The 21,398-nt window shown below is 48.1% G+C and overlaps 1 protein-coding gene across 7 annotated transcripts in view; it reads right to left on the bottom strand.

Annotated features, from left to right (window-relative positions):
• Positions 1-21,398, bottom strand: part of ltbp1 (latent transforming growth factor beta binding protein 1) — a 533,746-nt gene that overhangs the window by 271,630 nt on the left and 240,718 nt on the right. For all 7 annotated transcript variants that reach the window (XM_072512266.1, XM_072512285.1, XM_072512304.1 and 4 more), the window contains 3 exons: positions 5,256-5,278; positions 1,935-2,025; positions 11-109 (listed from right to left, as the gene is read on the bottom strand). In XM_072512266.1, coding sequence (XP_072368367.1) covers positions 11-109; positions 1,935-2,025; positions 5,256-5,278 — 213 coding nt within the window. The remainder of the gene's footprint in view (positions 1-10; positions 110-1,934; positions 2,026-5,255; positions 5,279-21,398) is intronic.

Raw genomic sequence — 21,398 nt, 5'->3', positions numbered from 1 at the left:
TTTACTGTACCTGCGACTTGAGTAGACGCAATGAAGTGAGTCAAGCTGGACGTGGACACATCAGGGGCAATGTGGACCGGGCTTGGGGGAGAGGTTTTCTCCACCACTCCTGTTACAAAATAAGAGCAAAAAGATCTAAATGGCAGAGGCAAAAGTAGTACAGCATTTTACATTTCCAAACTTAAAAATAGCTTAATTTCACCGAAGGCAACTGAATCTACGGCGAATAGAGAGGTCAAACCTCAAGCTCATCGGACTGTGGCGCTTTTTGTCAAAAAGCGATCATTAATCAATCCTATGTCACCTTTGGTGTAGGGCTGGGGGTGAGTGTTGGTGAGAAAAGCAAAGTGATGTCAGGATGGGATCCCCTTCCTACAATGTGAAACAAATCCAGTCAGGACCAAGGATGGGAATATTGGCATCGGGAAGAGTTTTCCAGCCTCTCCCGTTGCCAGGATATTTTGGTCACGTCGAAGTCAACGGACTTTTGAATGGCTTGCCGCCACGGCCCCGCCCCCCACACGACAGGGCCGCAAAATTGTGCCCATAGTTGTAATGTTATTGGCCTAGCAATCCGGAGCCCCCAGACTAATATTCCAGTGACAAGAGTTCAAATCCCACCTGCGGCAGCTGGTTAATAAAGCTGGAATAATAAAGATGGTATGGGAATAATGATCTTGAGGCTACTGGATTGTGATAAAAAACCTTCTGATTTACTAATCCCCCTTCAGAGGGGGAAATTGGCCATCGTTATCCGGACTGGCCTACATGAGACGACAGACCCACAGCAATATGGTTCACTCTTAACTACCTTCAGGAATGACCTCGCAAACCATCAAACTGTTGCAGGGGACACAAAACACCATAGTCGGGATTCTCCGAGCCCGGGCCGGGTTGGAAAATCGCTGGGGGCGCGGGAAATTCCCACCACGCCTCTCCGACGGCTGCTCGGTCGCCGCGGCGCCGGTCGGGGGCCGCAGAAATAGGCCCCCGCGGCGATTCTCCACCGGCGACCGGTCGAAGGCTCACCGGCGTGGTTCACATCTGATACCACCCAGCGGGAGCTGGGACCCGCGGGTGCGGTGGCCCTCCTGGTGGGGGCGTGGGGGAATCTGACTCTGGGCAGGGCCTCAGCGGTGGCCTGGCCCACGATCGGGGGCCACCAATCGGCGGGCCATCACGACCTGGGGGAGATCTACCTTACTCTGCGCGGGCCCGCTGTATGGCTCCGCCATGTCGGCGCTGCCTGCGCCGAGGTGGGCCGCGGCGCGCATGCACGGACCCGCTTGCGGCCGCCGTGCGCAAGTGCGGCCGCACGGTCTAGACAGCAGGGCCCCGCCAGCAGCCAGAGCCGCGGGTCGCACGGCAGGGCCTTGCTAGCCCCCTGGAAAATGGAGAACCACCCCGGGCTTTCAAGGAAAAAGTCCGAAGTGATTCCCGCCCGTTTTCCGGCGAGCGTGGGGACTTAGTCCCCAAAAGAGAGATCCCGGCCCATGGGTGTACCTACACCACATGGACTGCTGTGGTTCAGGAAGGCAGCTCACCAGCGCCTTCTAGAGGGCAATCGGGGACGGGCAACAAATGCTGGGCGATGCTCACATTCCAAAACAAATCAGAAAATGCTGTTGGTAGAAGCCACAATGTGTGAGGGCAGAGCTGCCCTGTGCTCCCAGGGGAGATGCAAGGGGAAGGGGATTCGGAGAGAGCAGAGGAAAGGAAATTTTCCCCAATTATTCCGGGTCAAAAGTCAAAACAACATCAAACTGAAACACAGCAACAGACACGGTAAACAGCTAGATACATCTAAGAAATCAGAAATAGAAGGACAGTTATATCCACTGTTGCTACAGCTGCAAGCGATGGTGGGGACGGGATGGGGGGCAGGGGAGAATCAATGTATAGTAATAGTTGGTTGTGATATAAAGAGTACATACCAGGGAAGCCAGAGTTTATCTGGATAGTAGTAATACTGGGAGACAGCTGTGGCAGACCAGATTCCACAACGTGCTTTTCCTTTTCAAGTTCCTGAATTCAAGGAAAAGATGACCTCTTTAAGGGCAGGTAAATTTTAATGAAACATTAGAACCAAAAACACTTGTCGTAATGAGTTGGAACCCTGACAGAACCACTGATTGCCATACCAAAATAATCCATTGTTAAGATCAAGTGCTACCATGATCAAATACTCCCCTCACGTCCCAATTTATGCTTTTTGGAAACCACAGAATATTAAATTCATATCTCCTTTGCTTCTGTTCTGCTCTCCTACCCTTTCTCCATCTATTCACATTTCTCCATCATTTGTTCCCTGTCCTTCTGTACCCTTCCTAATTCTGTCTCTCCTCATTTACACTTTTGTCTCTCTTCCCCTCCATTTTCCTCTCTCTCCATCCTCCAGAATAGTCTCCCTCTCTCAACTTCTATCTTTGTCTGTTTATCATTTCCGCCACATTTTCCTGTCTTAATTTTGATCTCTTCTCCATTTCTTCCCCGTGCATTCCCTTTCCCCGCTGATGTCTCCCTTTTGCTCGCAGCCTGCATTGTTACTCTTTCCCGCTTTCCCCAGCCTCTTTATCTCCTCCATCTCCAGTCTCTCTATCTCCTCTTTGCCTAATCCCTCTATCTCCTTTATCCCAGTTTCTCTATCTCTCTTTCCTCAGTCTCTCTATCTCCTCTTTCTCCAGTCCTTCTATCACCTCTCTTCCCAATCTCTTTATCACCTCTTTCCCCAGTCTCCCTTCCCCCTCCTTCCCCAGTCTCTCTATCTCTTCTTTCCCTAGTCTCTCTATCCCCTCTTTCCCCAGTCTCTCTATCTCCTCTTTCTCCAGTCTCTCTATCACCTCTCTCCCCAATCTCTCTATCACCTCTTTCTCCAGTCTCCCTTTCCCCTCTTCCCCCAGTCTCTCTATCCCCTTTCCCCAGTTTCTCTGTCACCTCTTTCCCCAGTCTCTCCATCTGCTCATTCCCCAGTCTCTCTATCCGCTCTTTCCCCAGTCTCTCTATCCCCTCTTTCCCCAGTCTCTCTATCCCCTTTCCCGAGTCTCACTATCCTCTCTTTCCCAAGTCTGTCTATCCCCTCTTTCCCCAGTCTCTCTATCGCCCCTTTCCCCAGTCTCTGTCTCCTCTTTCCCCAGTCTCTCTATCCCCTCTATCCCCAGTCTCTCATCACCTCTTTCCCCAGTCTCTCTGTGCCCTCTTTCCCCAGTCTCTCTATCCCCCTTTTCCCCAGTTTCTCTATCCCTCCTTTCCCCAGTCTCTGTCTCCTCTTTCCCCAGTCTCTCTATCCCCTCTTTCCCTAATCTCTCTATCCCCCCTTTCCCCAATCTCTCTATCCCCTCTTTCCCAAGTCTCTCAATCACCCCATTCCCCAGTCTCTCAATCCCCCCTTTTCCCAGTCTCTCTATCCCTCCTTTCCCCAGTCTCTGTCTCCTCTTTCTCCAGTCTATCTATCCCCTCTTTCCCCAGTCTCTCTATTCCCTCTTTCCCCAGTCTCTCTATCCCCCCTTTCCCCAGTCTCTCAATCCCTCCTTTCCCCAGTCTCCCTATCCCCTCTTTCCCCAGTCTCTCTATCCCCTCTTTCCCGAGTCTCTCTATCCCCCCTTTCCCCAGTCTCTCTATCCCCCCTTTCCCCAGTCTCACTATCTCCTCTTTCCCCAGTCTCTCTATCCCTCCTTTCCCCAGTCTCTCTATCCCCTCTTTCCCTAGTCTCTCTATCCCCTTTCCCCACTCTCCATTTCGTCTTTCCCCAGACTCTCCACCTCCTCTTTCCCCAGTCTCTCTATCCCCCCGTTCCCCAGTCTCTCTATCCCCTCTTTCCCGAGTCTCTCTGTCCCCCCTTTCCCCAGTCTCTCTATCCCCCCTTTCCCCAGTCTCTCTATCCCCTCTTTCCCCAGTCTATCACCTCTTATCCAGTCTCTCTATCCCCTCTTTCCCCAGTCTCTCTATGCCCTCTTTCCCCAGTCTCTCTATCCCCCTTTCCCCAATCTCTCTATCCCCTCTTTCCCCAGTCTCTCTATCCCCTCTTTCCCCAATCTCTCCATCCCCCCTTTCCCCAGTCTCTCTATCCCCTTTCCCCAGTCTCTGTCTCCTCTTTCCCTAGTCTCTCTATCCCCTCTTTCCCCAGTCTCTCTATCCCCTCTTTCCCCAGTTTCTCTATGCCCTCTTTCCAAAGTCTCTCTATCCCCCCTTTCCCCAGTCTCTCTATCCCCTCTTTCCCCAGTCTCTTTATCCCCTCTTTCCCCAGTCTCTCTATCCCCTCTTTCCTCAGTCTCTCTATCCCCTCTTTCCCCAGTCTCTCTATGCCCTCTTTCCCCAGTCTCTCTATCCCCCCTTTCCCCAATCTCTCCATCCCCCCTTTCCCCAGTCTCTCTGTGCCCTCTTTCCCCAGTCTCTCTATCCCTCCTTTCCCCCGTCTTTGTCTCCTCTTTCCCCAGTCTCTCTATCCCCTTTCCCCACTCTCCATTTCCTCTTTTCCCAGATTCTCCACCTCCTCTTTCCCCAGACTCTCTATCTCCTCTTTCCTCAGTCTTTCCGACGGCAGAATGTTGATACCCAAAGGAAGTCACAATCCGCTTACACAACCAGGGAAGTTAAAACCTCCCATGGACAGAATTACATTGACTGGAACACGAGAACGTCTCCGACGCCGATCTTAGACTTGTGTTTGATGCTCGGAACTTAGCCAGAAATTTACCCTGAGGTGCTCCGGTTGTTACTCGTGGATGTAGGACCGGGGTTGACAGCGATGAACAACGGGAGCTGTTCCAGTACACATAAAATTTTATTTAAAACAAACCTTCCCCCTTCCCCCACCCTAGTGAAAAAGGGTAAGGGCACATTTCTAATCTAGGAGTGACCACCAAGGCAATGTCACGGACAGGAAGATCAGTGCTTATATTTCCATGAGATATAGAAATTAGGAGTAGGCTTTTCAGCCCCTTGAGCCGTAACTGGTTTTCTATTTCAATCCTGACAACTAATAGATAAGGAAAGGCAAGACTTACTGTACTTCTGTAATGTCTGTTCACATGACTCTCAGCCACACACTCCCTCCCACTATCAGTATGCTGGATGTTTGTAAACCTCAGACCATCTGGGAGACACGTTGACCCCGGCACCCTGCATCTAGAATAGGCTGGACAGACCTCCAAGTCTGTACTACAAGCCTGCCTTGCTGACGCAGTTACAGAACTGAAACATTTATAATGAACATCTTATAGTTCCAACTGTTGTATGAAAGCAGATTTATAACCTACCTGTTCAGGCATGCTGGTCGCCACTGTAATAAAAATATTTTTAAACAGCCGTCAATGTTGGAAAATTGTACAGTATTTTCATATTGACAAATGTATACAAAGACAGTGTTTTGATTCAATTATAGAAAATTCCGTGGGACCAAATGCAAGATTTTCAAAAACTCAGGGAAATACAGCACAAAGTTGAGTTAATTTGGAATGTGTTGTGTTTTTCATCGAGCAAAGTTAACATGTGGACCCAGGGCAGGCAGCCATAATTGAACTAACTTTATTTATACCATCCAAAGGGCAGCACGGTGGAGCAGTGGTTAGCACTGCTGCCTCACGGCACCGAGGTCCCAGGTTCGATCCTGGTTCTGGGTGACTGTCCGTGTGGAGTTTGCACATTCTCCCCGTGTTTGCGTGAGTTTCGCCCCCATAACCCAAAGATGTGCAGGCTAGGTGGATTGGCCACGCTAAATTGTCCTTTAATTGGAAAAAATGAATTGGGTACTCCAAATTTTTTTTTTAGAAATAAAATTATACCACCCAAAAAACAGGGCAGCAGAGAGGGCAATATAACAAAATAACTGATCTTGCAATATATGACCCCTCCCCCCCCCCCCAATTATACAAATAACTTAGACATTAAAATGTAAAATGGTACAAGTGGCTAAACCAACACAATAGCTGAAATTTAACAAGTTGCATTGCATATTTGTTTTTGCTGTAATTACAACCCAACTATATATGACTGAAACTTACATGTAAAACCAAAACGTTTGACAAAAATATCATAATTTGACAAGAAATAATGAAGAAATTAATGACTTTATTCTTCCTCACATTACATAATTGACCTGGCTTCTTTCTATTTCTATCTGGGTATCTCCTTCAATTTCCATAAGGAAATTAGGTCCCAGGTTCGATTCCCCGCTGGGTCACTGTCTGTGCGGAGTCTGCACGTTCTCCCCGTGCCTGCGTGGGTTTCCTCCGGGTGCTCCGGTTTCCTCCTACAGTCCAAAGACATGCAGGTCAGGTGGATTGGCCATGATAAATTGCCCTTAGTGTCCAATAAGGTTAGGAGGAGTTATTGGGTTACGGGGATAGGGTGGAAGTGAGGGCTTAAGTGGGTCGGTGCAGACTCGATGGGCCGAATGGCCTCCTTCTGCACTGTATGTTCTATGTTCTATGTTCCATTAGCCTGTCTCTGCTCTCTCATACTCTGACTTTATCAAACCTGAACTTTGACTTTGATTACCGAAGATTGGGACTGTATCTGGGATTTTCACAGTAACTTCATTGCAGTGTTAATGTAAGCCTTCTTGTGACAATAAAGATTATTATTAATTGATTTGTCTTAATGAAAGAAACTGACTCACTTTGCTCTCTGGTTAGATTATGTAATACTGGCAACACTTCAGCCTATTTTGTACTTTCACTTTCTTTCTGACGTTCATTAAGGACTGTAGAAGGAATTTGAATTATAGGTAGTTTATCATGCTCTTCCTTTATCAGATTTCCTCTTTCTAGCAAATAATCTGCATGAGTCTGACAAGGATTTTGTCTAACCTTCACTAGATATGTGAATGCACCCAATGTTGTTACAACAATCCCAATTACATACTTCTCCCTATCACCACAATGAGCTTCTGATCAGCACTGGACTCTCCAAGTTTCATGCCTGGTGTATCTGTGACTCATCTTCACTTTGCTTTTGTTTTTCTCTTGCTTTGCTATTGACATCATACTTAGACGCTGAACCTTCACTTAAGAGCACGTGTAAACACCAACTCGTAAAGTGAGCAATCCGTGGGGTCTTTCTGTAAAACAACAGAAAATAGCCTCGCCTGTACCAAAGAGAAACATGGAAATTTCTGCCTAGCTTGTCACCTTGCAGGTGTTTTTGCAAAGACCTTTTCACAATCTGTACAGTTCTTTCATTATCACGGTGCTGGGTGATAATGTGATATTAAGGTGCGCGTTGACTTCATTTTTTAAAAAACAATTAAGGGCCAGTTCAGCGTGGCCAATCCACCTACCCTGCACATCTTTGGGTTGTGGGGGTGTGACCCACGCAGACACGGGGAGAATGTGCAAACTCCGCATGGACAGTGACCCGGGGCTGGGATCGAACCCGGGTCCTCGGCACGTGAGACAGCAGTGCTAACCACTGCGCCACCGTGCTGCCCTGACTTAATTCTTCCTCAGAAATATTTCAAACTCTTCTAACATAAACTCTGGACCATCAGCTGATGCCAACACCTCTGGCAACACATAAATTGCAAACCAAATTTTCAAAACCTCAATAGTTTTGGCACTTGTAGTACTGGCATAGACTCAAATCCACTTGCTACAGTTATCGTTCAAAACAAAAACTCTTCCCCTTCCACTTCACAGACGTGTACACGGTCCAAAGGGTTTCTTGTGTATGACCGCGGAATAAAAGGAACCTTGATTGGCTCATCATGGGCAGCACAGAAGCACAGTGGGCTCTTCACACTGTCGCTTCACAGCTCCATGGTCCCAGGTTTGATTTCCGGCTTGGCTCACTGTCAGTGTGGAGTCTGCACGTTCTCCTCGTGTCTGCGTGGGTCTCCTCCGGGTGCTCCGGTTTCCTCCCACAGTCCAAAGACGTGCAGGTTAGGTGGATTGGCCACGCTAAATTGCCCTTCTTGTCCAAAGAGGTTGGGAGGTGTTGCTGGATTGCTAGGTATGGGGTGGAGGTGTGGGCTTAAGTGTGGTGCTCTTTCCAATTAACCAATTCGGGGATGAACTCAGAATAATACACAACAAATCCTGTGAATGTTGTACGTTCTTCGCTTTTTTCTATTCTCATTGCTTTGAAAATCCCCTCAACCTCTCAACCGTCCCCTACTTTAGGTTGATATCTTCACCATCTATTTGATGACCCAGCTATGTTACATTTGTGTAATATCCCGCACGGCACTTACGGGGTAGGAATGATTGTCTTCCCCATGGATCTTACGGAGTACGAGGTTCCCTGCTGCGGGGCGGGGGAACTCCTTTTAGCTTTGTATAAAAGGTCGACCAGGAAAGGCACCGACCAGCAAGAGATTTGGTAGTGATCTACCGGGAAGCGTATATACCATCATTGTAAATAAAGCCAAATTCTTTATTTTACTTGGTGTGGACTCCCCGTGTCCTTATTAAAATTTGACACCATAAAAAACATTTCTGCTTTTTAGCTTTGATGACATACTCTTGAAGTCGATCTAGTACTTTGTTCAACCTGACAAGAGTGCTAATTCTCCAGTTTACTGCTCATTAGAATGCCATCTAAGAAGCAGCATATTCCTTCCATCCCACTGAGTATCTGGGCCATGATTCTCTGGAACACTGCAGGGGCAGTGGACACCCGAATGGTAACCTTTCATACTGGTCCAGCCCTTTGTATGGGAAGCAGTTCTTTGCTCGTCAGTTAATTCAAATTGCAAAAGTGCATGTGACAAATCTATCTTACTGAATGTTAATATCATGTCAATTACATTGGTACAGTTAAGAGAAATAGTTGCTGGGTATTAATTACCTTGAGCACATATAAATAGGGCTAGCTGGGACACTGTGGGAGGAGAGCTGTAAGATTTAACGAGTCAATAAACTCTTTTCATCAACCGGCTTGGATCCTATTAACACTAAACACCTTCCCTCTGGCTAAATGGGCGGCACGGTAGCACAGTGGTTAGCACTGTTGCTTCACAGCGCCAGGGACCCGGGTTCGATTTCCGGCTTGGGTCACTGTCTGTGCGGAGGCTGCACGTTCTCCCCGTGCCGGTTTCCTCCCACAAGTCCTGAAGAACATGGTTGTGAGATGAATTGGACATTCTGAATTCTCCCTCAGTGTACCTGAACAGGTGCCGGAGTGCGGCGACTCGGGGATTCTCATAGAAACTTCATTGCAGTGTTAATGGAAGCCTTCTTGTGACAATAATAATGTTTATTATTATTATATATACCGAGAATAGAGGATAAGCTAATTAGGGAATAGAAAATACTGTATCAAATTGTGACTCAGTTGGTGTCACTCGTCTCTGAATTTAAAAGTTCTGGGTTCAAGTCCCACTCTCACTCCAGGACTTGAGCACTTAAAATCAAGGCTGGCACTCTCGTCCAGTACTGAGGGAGCGCTGCACTGTCTTTCAAATGAGATGTTAAAATCAATGTTCTTTCTATTTGGATGTTAAGGATCCCATGGCACTATTTCTGAAAGTTCAAAGGAATTCAGGACCGGCATGTTCCTGCGAGGAAGAAGGAAAATACGGCAATTTTCAGGAACCTTGGATAACGAGAAATATTGTAGGCCTCGTCAAAAAGAAAAAGGAGGCATTTGTCAGGGCTAAAAGGCTAGGAACAGACGAAGCATGTGTGGAATATAAGGAAAGTAGGAAGGAACTTAAGCAAGGAGTCAGGAGGGCTAGAAGGGGTCACGAAATGTCATTGGCAAATAGGGTTAAGGAAAATCCCAAGGCTTTTTACACGTACGTAAAAAGCAAGAGGGTAGCCAGGGAAAGGGTTGGCCCACTGAAGGATAGGCAAGGGAATCTATGTGTGGAGCCAGAGGAAATGGGCGAGGTACTAAATGAATACTTTGCATCAGTATTCACCAAAGAGAAGGAATTGGTAGATGTTGAGTCTGGAGAAGGGTGTGTAGATAGCCTGGGTCACATTGAGATCCAAAAAGACGAGGTGTTGGGCGTCTTAAAAAATATTAAGATAGATAAGTCCCCAGGGCCTGATGGGATCTACCCCAGAATACTGAAGGAGGCTGGAGAGGAAATTGCTGAGGCCTTGACAGAAATCTTTGGATCCTCACTGTCTTCAGGTAATGTCCCAGAGGACTGGAGAATAGCCAATGTTGTTCCTCGGTTTAAGAAGGGTAGCAAGGATAATCCAGGGAACTACAGGCCGGTGAGCCTTACTTCAGTGGTAGGGAAATTACTGGAGAGAATTCTTCGAGACAGGATCTACTCCCATTTGGAAGCAAATGGACGTATTAGTGAGAGGCAGCATGGTTTTGTGAAGGGGAGATTGTATCTCACTAACTTGATAGAGTTTTCCGAGGAGGTCACAAAGATGATTGATGCAGGTAGGGCAGTGGATGTTGTCTATATAGACTTCAGTAAGGCCTTTGACAAGGTCCCTCATGGTAGACTAGTACAAAAGGTGAAGTCACACGGGATCAGGGGTGAGCTGGCAAGGTGGATACAGAACTGGCTAGGTCATAGAAGGCAGAGAGTAGCAATGGAAGGATACTTTTCTAATTGGAGGGCTGTGACCAGTGGTGTTCCGCAGGGATCAGTGCTGGGACCTTTGCTGTTTGTAGTATATATAAATAATTTGGAGGAAAATGTAACTGGTCTGATTAGTAAGTTTGCAGACGACACAAAGGTTAGTGGAATTGCGGATAGCGATGAGGACTGTCAGAGGATACAGCAGGATTTAGATTGTTTGGAGACTTGGGCGGAGAGATGGCAGATGGAGTTTATTCCGGACAAATGTGAGGTAATGCATTTTGGAAGGTCTAATGCAGGTAGGGAATATACAGTGAATGGTAGAACCCTCAAGGGTATTGAAAGTCAGAGAGATCTAGGAGTACAGGTCCATAGGTCACTGAAAGGGGCAACACAGGTGGAGAAGGTAGTCAAGAAGGCATACGGCATGCTTGCCTTCATTGGCCGGGGCATTGAGTATAAGAATTGGCAAGTCATGTTGCAGCTGTATAGAACCTTAGTTAGGCCACACTTGGAGTATAGTGTTCAATTCTGGTCGCCACACTACCAGAAGGATGTGGAGGCTTTAGAGAGGGTGCAGAAGAAATTTACCAGAATGTTGCCTGGTATGGAGGGCATTAGCTATGAGGAGCGGTTGAATAAACTCGGTTTGTTCTCACTGGAACGACGGAGGTTGAGGGGCGACCTGATAGAGGTCTACAAAATTATGAGGGGCATAGACAGAGTGGATAGTCAGAGGCTTTTCCCCAGGGTAGAGGGGTCAATTACTAGGGGGCATAGGTTTAAGGTGAGAGGGGCAAGGTTTAGAGTAGATGTACGAGGCAAGTTTTTTACACAGAGGGTAGTGGGTGCCTGGAACTCGCTACCGGAGCAGGTGGTGGAAGCAGGTACGATAGTGACATTTAAGGGGCATCTTGACAAATACATGAATAGGATGGGAATAGAGGGATACGGACCCAGGAAGTGTAGAAGATTGTAGTTTAGTCGGGCAGCATGGTCGGCACGGGCTTGGAGGGCCGAAGGGCCTGTTCCTGTGCTGTACATTTCTTTGTTCTTTGTTGTTCTTTGTGGTCAACAAAGCTTACTATCACACATCCAGATCAGAGGGATACAATGTTAACTTGCGCCATCAAATGTACAGGTACTATATTAATTTATGTATAGTGAAATTCATTATGTGATAAGAGCAGCTTGTTTATGTTTCTCCCTCTGCCCTCCATGAATAACAGTTCAAAGGGGCAAATACACCACTGTCGCTATGGTGTAAAGATCGACGAGGCCCTAGGTTGGATCCCCAATAGGGTGCAAACGGATCAAACACAGCTTACCAGATCTACCACCCCATCTATTTTTGAACAGCCCACTGGAAAGTCTGAAGAGGGAATATGTGCACAATATATACAAGTTAACATATCGCTCTCTCAGCGGGGGGTTCAGGGCACGATCATGCTGCATGAGGATAAAAAAAACAGCATGTTGGGCAATCTCTGGTGCCTGCACAAGATGCAGGGTTCGAGTTGGAAAACAGGCGGAGACAAGAGGTGCGCTAACCTCAAGGTGCTGCTTACCCTCCCCACCTCCATCATCTCTCATTGTCTAGGTTCACAGATGTGGCAAGGCCTAAACACCATAACGGGCTACAAAGCGAAGCCGAGCAGTATCTCCGGCAGATGAACTCAATACATTCTATGCTCGGTTCGAGCAGGAAACCAACGATCCGCTGTCGAGTGCCTCCGCAGCCCATGACACATTCATACCCACCATCACAGCTTCCAAAGTCAGATCGGCTTTCCTGAAAGTGAACCCTCGGAAGGCGACGGGTCTGGACGGGATCCCTGGTCGTGCACTCGGAGCCTGCATGGACCAGCTGGCAGATGTGTTCGCGGACATCTTTAACCTGTCCCTGCTCCGCTCCGAGGTCCCCACCTACTTCAAGAAGACCACCATCATACCGGTGCCAAAGAAGAACCAGGCAACGTGCCTCAATGACTACCGTCCGGTGGCCCTGACTTCAGTCGTAATGACGTGCTTCGAGAGGTTGGTCATGAAGCGCATCACCTTCATACTCCCAGAACACCTTGATCCACTGCAATTCGCATACCGCCGCAACCGGTCCACAGCAGACGCCATCTCCCTGGCCCTACACTCATCCCTAGAGCATCTCGACAACATCAGACTCCTATATATTGACTACAGCTCCGCTTTCAATGCCATAATCCCAGCCAAGTTCATCTCAAAGCTTCAAAACCTGGGACTTGGCTCCTCACTCTGAAACTGGATCCTCGACTTTCTAACCCACAGACCACAATCAGTAAGAATAAACAACAACACCTCCCCCACAATAGTCCTCAATACCGGAGCCCCGCAAGTCTGCGTACTTAGCCCCTTACTGTACTCCCTGTACACACACGACTGCGTGGCAAATTTGGTTCCAACTCCATCTACAAGTTTGCTGACGATACAACCATAGTGGGCCGGATCTCGAATAACGACGAGTCAGAATACAGGAGGGAGATTGAGAACCTAGTGGAGTGGTGCAGCAACAACAATCTCTCCCTCAATGCCAACAAAACTAAAGAGCTGGTAATTGACTTCAGGAAGCAAAGTACTGTACACACCCCTGTCAGCATCAACGGTGCCGAGGTGGAGATGGTTAGCAGTTTCAAATACCATGGGGTACACGTCTCCAAAAATCTGTCCTGGTCCACCCACGTCGACGCTACCACCAAGAAAGCACAACAGCGCCTATACTTCCTCAAGAAACTTAAGGAAATTCGGCATGCCCACATTAAGTCTTACCAACATTTACAGATGCACCAAAGAAAGCATCCTATCTGGCTGCATCACAGCCTGGTATGGCAACTGCTCAGCCCAGGACCGCAAGAAACTTCAGAGAGTCGTGAACACCGCCCAGTCCATCACACAAACTGCCTCCCATCCATTGACTCCATCTACACCTCCCGCTGCCTGGGAAAAGCGGGCAGCATAATCAAAGACCCCTCCCACCCGGCTTACTCACTCTTCCAACTTCTTCCATCGGGCAGGAGATCCAAAAGTCTGAGAACACGCACGAACAGACTCAAAAACAGCTTCTTCCCCACTGTTACCAGACTCCTAAACGACCCTCTTATGGACTGACTTCATTAACACTAGACCTGCCTGCTGACTGTTCCCTTTTCGCAGCTTGAGTAAGAAAGTGAGTTTCGTGCCAAAAAGGTGGCGTTTTTCAAATTGGAACCCAGACAAGGGGGTAAACCTCATGCAACATCTGAATGTGCACCCGAGTGATTAAAACATAGCTGGTGTCAGCCACCAGAGACCATGCAGACTGCCACAGTGCAAACCTTTCAAACACTTCACATTTCCAGTAAAGTCAGCTCTGTGGAATGCTTGGCAAAAGAGACCTTTTCCTTGAAATAGCAGGTATTTTGTGCTGGTCACTATGAACTTGGCTGTGTGCCCTTGCATGTATTAATCAATCAATTGTCTCGGAATACGGATATAGACTTAAAGTTGTCTACTTGGTGTCTCTAATCCCACCCATGTTGTCGCCTGACCCCTTGTGACCTCCATCAGAGCCCCCCCCCCCCCCCTCTGTTTTAAGAATAACAACCCCAGTCTCTTCCCACAGCTGAAACACTCCAGCCAGGCATCATCCCAGTGAATCGCCTCTGCATCCTTTCTCATGCAATCACATCCTTCCTATAGTGTGGTGACCAGAACTGCACACAGTACTCCCTGTGGCGTTATGTACAGCTCCATGATCATCTCCCTGCACTTGTATTCTATGGCTTGGCTAATAAAGGCAAGTATCCCATATGCTGTCACAGTATTGCATTTAAAAGCAGGTATTCATCTACCATCGCATGGGATTGCAACAACCTGCACTTGTATCTTGCCTTTGAATGCAGTGACATGTCTCTGGGCATTTCATTAAGGGGCAGAGGATGTAAGGGGAGATCGAGCAGGAACCGGGAAGAAAAGTGGACAAAGATGCATCTAGAGGCAGGCGTTGAGAAACCTAGGGAATGGAGAGCTCGGATTGTTGACAGCTCCCATCCCAGCAGTACAGCAGTGCAGCCAACGTGTGTTGGAGAGGGAGTCGGGAGGTGAATGAGAAATGTACAGAAATCCCAAGGAGGCGGCGAGGTGGGCATTAGCTGGATGAGGTTACCAGCAGTGGCAGAAGATTATGCAGCCTGAGTTAACATGTTAGTTAAATGTAAGGAGGCAGGGAGGAGGTTACAAAGGTAGGTTGATGCTGTTAACCAGCAGTGGTAGAAGGTTACGCGGCGTGAGTTAACACATTAGTTAAAGGCAGGCTCATGAAATGAAAATGAAATGTAATGAAAATCGTTTATTGTCACAAGTAGTCTTCAAATGAAGTTACTGTGAAAAGCCCCTAGTCGCCACATTCCGGCGCCTGGTCGGGGAGGCTGGTACGGGATGCACAGAATGTTTCAATCAAAGAATAACTAAGATATTGCGAGTGAGCTACTGCAGAGAAAGTTCATCTTTGAACCCAATCTCATTGAAATGCCAACCATTTTATAAAGAAAAAAGTTGCTGAAATTGCCTTTGTATGATAAGAATCTCGGCAATTATGAGTGTAATAGCGCAGTAAGACCTAATGCAAATTCCTCTGTCTAGGATTTGAATATAGACATTGATATATTGAAAGTACATGGCCGTTGTTAGTACAGCAAGGAATAAAATTTGAAACAAATGTGTTGAGCATTCATTGGGTCTATGTTCAGTGCTGCATCGCACCAGTAGCCATCCTAATCTGTCAATCCATTAGAGTATTTAACCCATTTTTTGGAAAGCAACAGGACAAGCAAGCAGACCAAAGGATAATGGATTTACAGTGGGTTACTCGGAATGTGTGCGCCAATGCCATTGTTTGCTTTTATCTGGACAGAATAGCTGATAATTAACAATATCATTAATTTCTTTTTTATAAATTTAGAGTACCCAATTACTTTTTTCCAATTAAGGGGCAATTTAGCGTGGCCAATCCAACTAACCTGCAAATTTTTGGGTTGTGGGGGCAAAACCCACGCAATCACGGGGAGAATGTGCAAACTCCACACGGACAGTGACCCAGAGCCGGGATCGAACCTGGGACCTCGGCGCCATGAGGCAGCTGTGCTAACCACTATGCCACCATGCTGCCCCAACAATATCATTAATTGAAGGCAGAAAATGAATGAAAAATGAAATGAAAATCGCTTATTGTCACAAGTAGGCTTCAAATGAAGTTACTGTGAAAAGCCCCTAGTTGCCACAGTCCGGCGCCTGTTTGGGGAGACTGGTACGGGAATTGAACCGTGCTGCTGGCCTGCCTTGGTCTGCTTTAAAAGCCAACTATTTAGCCCAGTGTGCTAAACCCTATCTCCCAGTCCTGTGGTGGTCCAGCCAGCTGTGTGATGACCAAACAAAAATATCTTTATTTTCAGTTTGCTGGGACATTCCCTACAAACTGGAACTGATTCTGGGGACAATTTTGACAAGGCACTCGCTGATGCCCATTGGCCCACGGCAGGATCTTCTGGTACTGCCACTGTCTATGGCGGTTCCCATTTGCATGCAACACCCCCCCTCTCCACCCCCCCCCCCCCCCTCCCAAAACCCCAAAGCCGGCTGTTATCTTGAATTGAAAAGCCAACACTCCCAATTTACTCTCCGTACAGGAAAACACGGAGAACAAGCATCAAGTCAAGTTCTAGAAAATACATATTGTACACTATTATTGCTGGGGTCAGAACATTGCTTGTTCGGATTTTGTTTTGTTTATTGTCACGGGTACAGTGAAAAGTATTTTTCTGCGAGCAGCTCAACAGATCATTAAGTACATGAAAAGAAAAGGAAATAAAAGAAATTTATAGCCGAGGGTGTGTGTGTGTGTGTGTGTGTGTGTGTGTGTGTGTCGTCGTCTTTGATTATGCTAGGAAGCTAAACTGGTTGAACTTTATTTCAGTGCAATCCAGAATGTTCTGTTAGGATGGAGTGGAGTGAGCAGGTTAAAGGATGGCAATAGAGAGACCAATAGAGGGGACAATGTACCTGGTCACAGCATTATGCAAATCAGGTTGTCTGGAGTTATCCCAGAGCCCACTCGTAAATGACCTGTTGTGTATTATTGAAGCTGCTTCTCAATTAAAAAAAAAATGATCTGAAAACCATGGAGCTAGTTTACCAGGAACCAAACACTGGAACTGTTTATTACCACAGACCCTGACAAGAGTCGGGGCTGTAGAAAAGGAGTTTCCACCCTGGAACACGAAATGGTTCATTGTTTCCTGGCAAACGTGCAAGTAAAGCTACCTTCTGGATATATCCTGCATCTGTGTCCATTTACCTAGAACTACGAAATGGCAGACAAAGCAATCTTACAGGAATGTGTTAACACCAGCAGAGGAAATTAGACTGGAAGCAGGAGAGCGAGACTGCTTCCCTGCTCAGAATGGTCTTTGAAAATAGCATGTCCATACAATTTGACCTTAAGGATTCAGGTTTCTTTTACACGGCGTTCCATTATTAGTTATACTCAAGTCAGCTGCTCGGAATTTAGAAATCTCACATTACTCACCAATTCTTCGCTCCTACCGAGTGAGAAAACTAATACAGTACAGATTGGTGGGTCTGGCGAGACAGGGCTAACTATGCTGGAATTCGTTTTAAAGCACGGGCTATCCGCTGCAAGATAGGTGGGGCAGAATGCTCCCATTTTGAGACAAAGTGCCATGTCGGGGTGGGAACGTGGAGTGTTTCCCGCTGTGGTGGCTGGTGGGAAAACATCCCCAAATCTTCCAGCCCCAACCTAATTAATTATGCACCTGGGTGTTTCACTGTATTCAGTGGCGGAGCAGGTCTGGAGGCACGCAGTCCGCCATCGTGTCCGGGTGACATTTTAAAAAGGCGCTGACCCATTATTGAAGAAGGGCGAGCTGCCTGAAAATGGGGATGGATCTCCGGGAGCACTCGGAGATCAGAAGATGGACCAGAAGATGGATCACCAGGAACATGCTGAGGATGGAAGGTGGACCCACTTCAGGACACCGAATCTGGAAGGTCTACCTACAGATGCTTCCCACACCCACTGCTCTGGGGTTGGGGGCGGCCTCCATCCTGAACTCTGCAGGTATGAATTGTTCATTTGAGTCCGGACATCTGCATGTCACCTTGTTCCAAACAACTTTGTGCCGGCATTTTGGAGAATCTGGCATGAGGGAGTGCCGGGCCTTCATCTGAATCCCAATGTCGGAATGCCAATGAGGTTCACATCGGCCTCTCACTGGTTTTCCAACCGTCATGGCGGGACCCAGCAGAAGGTCCCAATGTCAATTCGCGCCAGCGTGAAGCCGATTTCTGGCCCTCCCGCCATTTTCACACACTTGTGCCCGCCATCGAACATGCCAACGGGGGAGTTGGGAGAATTCTCCCCTATATAAGGCGGGTTCAGAGAAAGTCTAATTGAATGTATGTATTTTCCAGAACATTGGGCGGGATTCTCCCTGAACCGGCGGGGCAAGCCACTCCGGTGCTGAGGAGTGGTGTGAACCACTCCGGCGTCGGGCCGCCCCAAAGGTGCGCAATCCTCCGCACCTTCAGGGGCTAGGCTGGCGCCGGAGTGTTTGGCGCTGCGCCAGCTGGCGCGGAAGGGCTTTACACCACGCCAACCGGCGCAGAAGGGCCTCCGCCGGCCGGCGCGAGTTGGCGCATGCGCGGGAGCGCCAGCGTGTGCTGGCGTCATCCCAGCGCATGTGCAGGGGGGTTCTTTTCCGCACCGTCCATGGCGGAGGTTGACAGCGGCTGGTGCGGAGGGAAAGAGTGTCCCCACGGCACAAGCCCGCCCGCGGAACGATTACCGCCCCCGCCAAAACCCCAGCACCGGTATATACGGCAGCCGGCAGAGGTGGGATTCATGCCGCCCCCCCCTGCCGATTCTCTGACCCAGCGGGGGTCGGAGAATCCCGCCCATTATGTCTGCGTTATCTTTTTTTTAATAAGCATCCGTCTTCCTAGTATACGTATGTATTTGGGTTAATTTCCCCTCTTCTGATAAGGTTTCCTTTTTTCGGTTGAAGGCTGTTGTTTAGATTTACCCTCATCATCAGTAATGAACATGGTGTAGGGCAATGCTATAATGAAGAAACCACTCTGCCTGGAAGGTATGAAAGCAGATAAAAAGATCTGGGCTAAGTTACTGGAGATCAGCTAGTTAATTGGACATGTCAGAACAGAAAGCTCCTTCCCACAACAGATAAGGCAGCTAAGACGCTGAGAAGCAGGACTGCTGAAAATTGATAGACTTCATTCTCCCATGTAATTCATTGTGTGCAGTTTTCTGCAGTGACACAGCTTGTTTTGCTGGTCAGCTCTTTAACGCAGTATTGCTCAGCCCACCCATTGCACTGTGAATAGGCCCCATCACTGGAAGGCCTGACAATTTTTAAACGCTTGTCCTCTCATTGCTCACCTCTGAAACGCATTACCTGCATCAAACAATACATTTAAGCAAAGAAACATTTATGCTAAGAATTACACTGACAACTGAACTTTAAGATTATCAGCTTACATGTGCTAGAAGCTGCGTATATTAATACACAGGGCCCTGTCCTTAGCAGACAGAAAGAACATGTACACACATTGCGCTCTTTTCATCTGAACAAAATAGGTGACAGCCAATTCCTGGTTCGTGAATGAACCAATCAGGTCAACCTGCCTGGCTTGAATTTAAACAAACCTTGGTAGTGAACTGTCAGCCATCAGTTTGCTAGTGCATTCCCCATGGCAATGTCTCTACACCAATCGGAATCCACTTGCCAACCAATTAACATTCTCTTCTCACGCAGTATAAATTGTTATTCCCTTTACATTCTCTCGCAAATTGTCCTGATGAGTGCAAGACAGAAAGCTTCGACTACATGTATCTTTTTTCAGCAATATTAAAGAAACTTGCATTTTCGTGTCCTCAGGACATCCCAGAGTACCTCATAGCCAATGAGGTAGATTTAAGTGTGAAACAAATACAGAAAGTACCAGAAAACCTCAGCAGGTCTATGGCATCTGGGACAGAAAAACAATAGTTAACGTTTCGAGTCCATGTGACTTTTTTACTCTGTTTTTCTCTCCACAGATGCTGCCAGACATGCCGAGTTTTCTGCCTTTATTTCAGATTGATAGCATCTGCAATAGACTGAATTTATTATATTTGAACTGGCTCCACTATTGTAAAACAGAGAAACACTGCAACCTAAACAGGCTCAACACAGGCCCATCGAGATCCAGTAAACAGGAATGAGATAAATCGCCAGTTAATTTGTTCTCCATGATGTTTGGGTTACTATTGTCCTGAAAATGGGGAAGAAATCCCTTGCATTTCCTCTTCAACTAGTGCCATGAGATATTTTACAATCAACTGAGCGAGCAGAGTCTCAATTGAATCGCTCATCCAAGGTACACATATCATAGATCATAGAATTTACAGTGCAGAAGGAGGCCATTCGGCCCATCGAGTCTGCACCGGCTCTTGGAAAGAACACCCTACCCAAGGTCAACACCTCCACCCTATCCCCATAACCCCACCCAACACTAAGGGCAATTTTGGACACTAAGGGCAATTTATCATGGCCAATCCATTTAACCTGCACATCTTTGGACTGTGGGAGGAAACCGGAGCACCCGGAAGAAACCCACGCACACACGGGGAGGATGTGCAGACTCCGCACAGACAGTGACCCAAGCCGGAATCGAACCTGGGACCCTGGAGCTGTGAAGCAATTGTGCTATCCTCAATGCTACCGTGCTGCCCCAAACATAATATTTGAATATTTCTTCGACAATAGTATTCCATGAAAAATGGTAATTTTTCATCATTAGCTTTTCTTAACATTGTGCTACACTAGGGAATGTGCCCCCTTTCTGGAGAGGCAGTTTATCTTTATGTAGAAACATAGAGGAGGCCATTCAACCCCTCTAGTCTGTTCTGCCATTCAATGAGATCATGGTTGACCTGTGACCTAATTACATAGTTGAGGGGCGGGATTCTCCGCAATCGGCACGATGTCCACCGACCGGCGCCAAAAATGGCGCAAATCAGTCCGGCATCGCGCCTCCCCAAAGGTGTGGAATTGTCCGCATCTTGAGGGGCCGAGCCCTCACCTTGAGGGGCTAGGCCCACGCCGGACTGATTTCCACCCCGCCAGCTGGCGGGAAAGGCCCCGCCAGCTGGCGCGGAAATGACTTTGCCGTGCGGCGCATGCGCGGGAGCGTCAGCGGCCGCTCACGGCATCCCTGCGCATGCGCAGTGGAGGGGGTCTCTTCCGCCTCCGCCATAGTGGAGACCATGGCGAAGGCGGAAGGAAAAGAGTGCCCCCACGGCGCAGGCCCGCCCGCGGATCGGTGGGTCCCGATCGCGGGCCAGGCCACCGTGGGTGCACCCCCTGGGGCCAGATCGCCCCGCGCCCCCCTCAGGACCCCGGAGCCCGCCCACGCCGTCTTGTCCCGCCGGTAAGAGAGGTGGTTTGATTCTCGCCGGCGGGACAGGCATTCCAGCAGCGGGACTTCAGCCCATCGCGGGCCGGAGAATTGCCGGGGGGGGGGGGCCCGCCAACCGGCGTAGCGCGATTCCCACCCCCGCCGAATATCAGGTGCCGGAGAATTCGGCAACTGGCAGGGGCGGGATTCACGCCAGCCCCCGGCGATTCTCCGACCCGGCGGGGGGTCGGAGAATCCCGCCCGAGGCCTCCACCCCATATCCCTCAACACCTTTTGATGAACAAAAATGAATCAATCTGAAATTATGGATCAAATACCATTTGCGATAAAGTTCCAAACTTCTTCCACCCTTTGTTTTAGAATTTTCCTAACTCCACTCCTGAGAGGGCCTCGTACAAAACTTTAGGCC

The sequence above is a fragment of the Scyliorhinus torazame genome, chromosome 1, assembly GCF_047496885.1.
Source record: "Scyliorhinus torazame isolate Kashiwa2021f chromosome 1, sScyTor2.1, whole genome shotgun sequence".
Taxonomy (NCBI): domain Eukaryota; kingdom Metazoa; phylum Chordata; class Chondrichthyes; order Carcharhiniformes; family Scyliorhinidae; genus Scyliorhinus; species Scyliorhinus torazame.
Note: the sequence above shows the minus strand (reverse complement) of the source record. Positions and strands in the feature narration are given on the sequence as shown.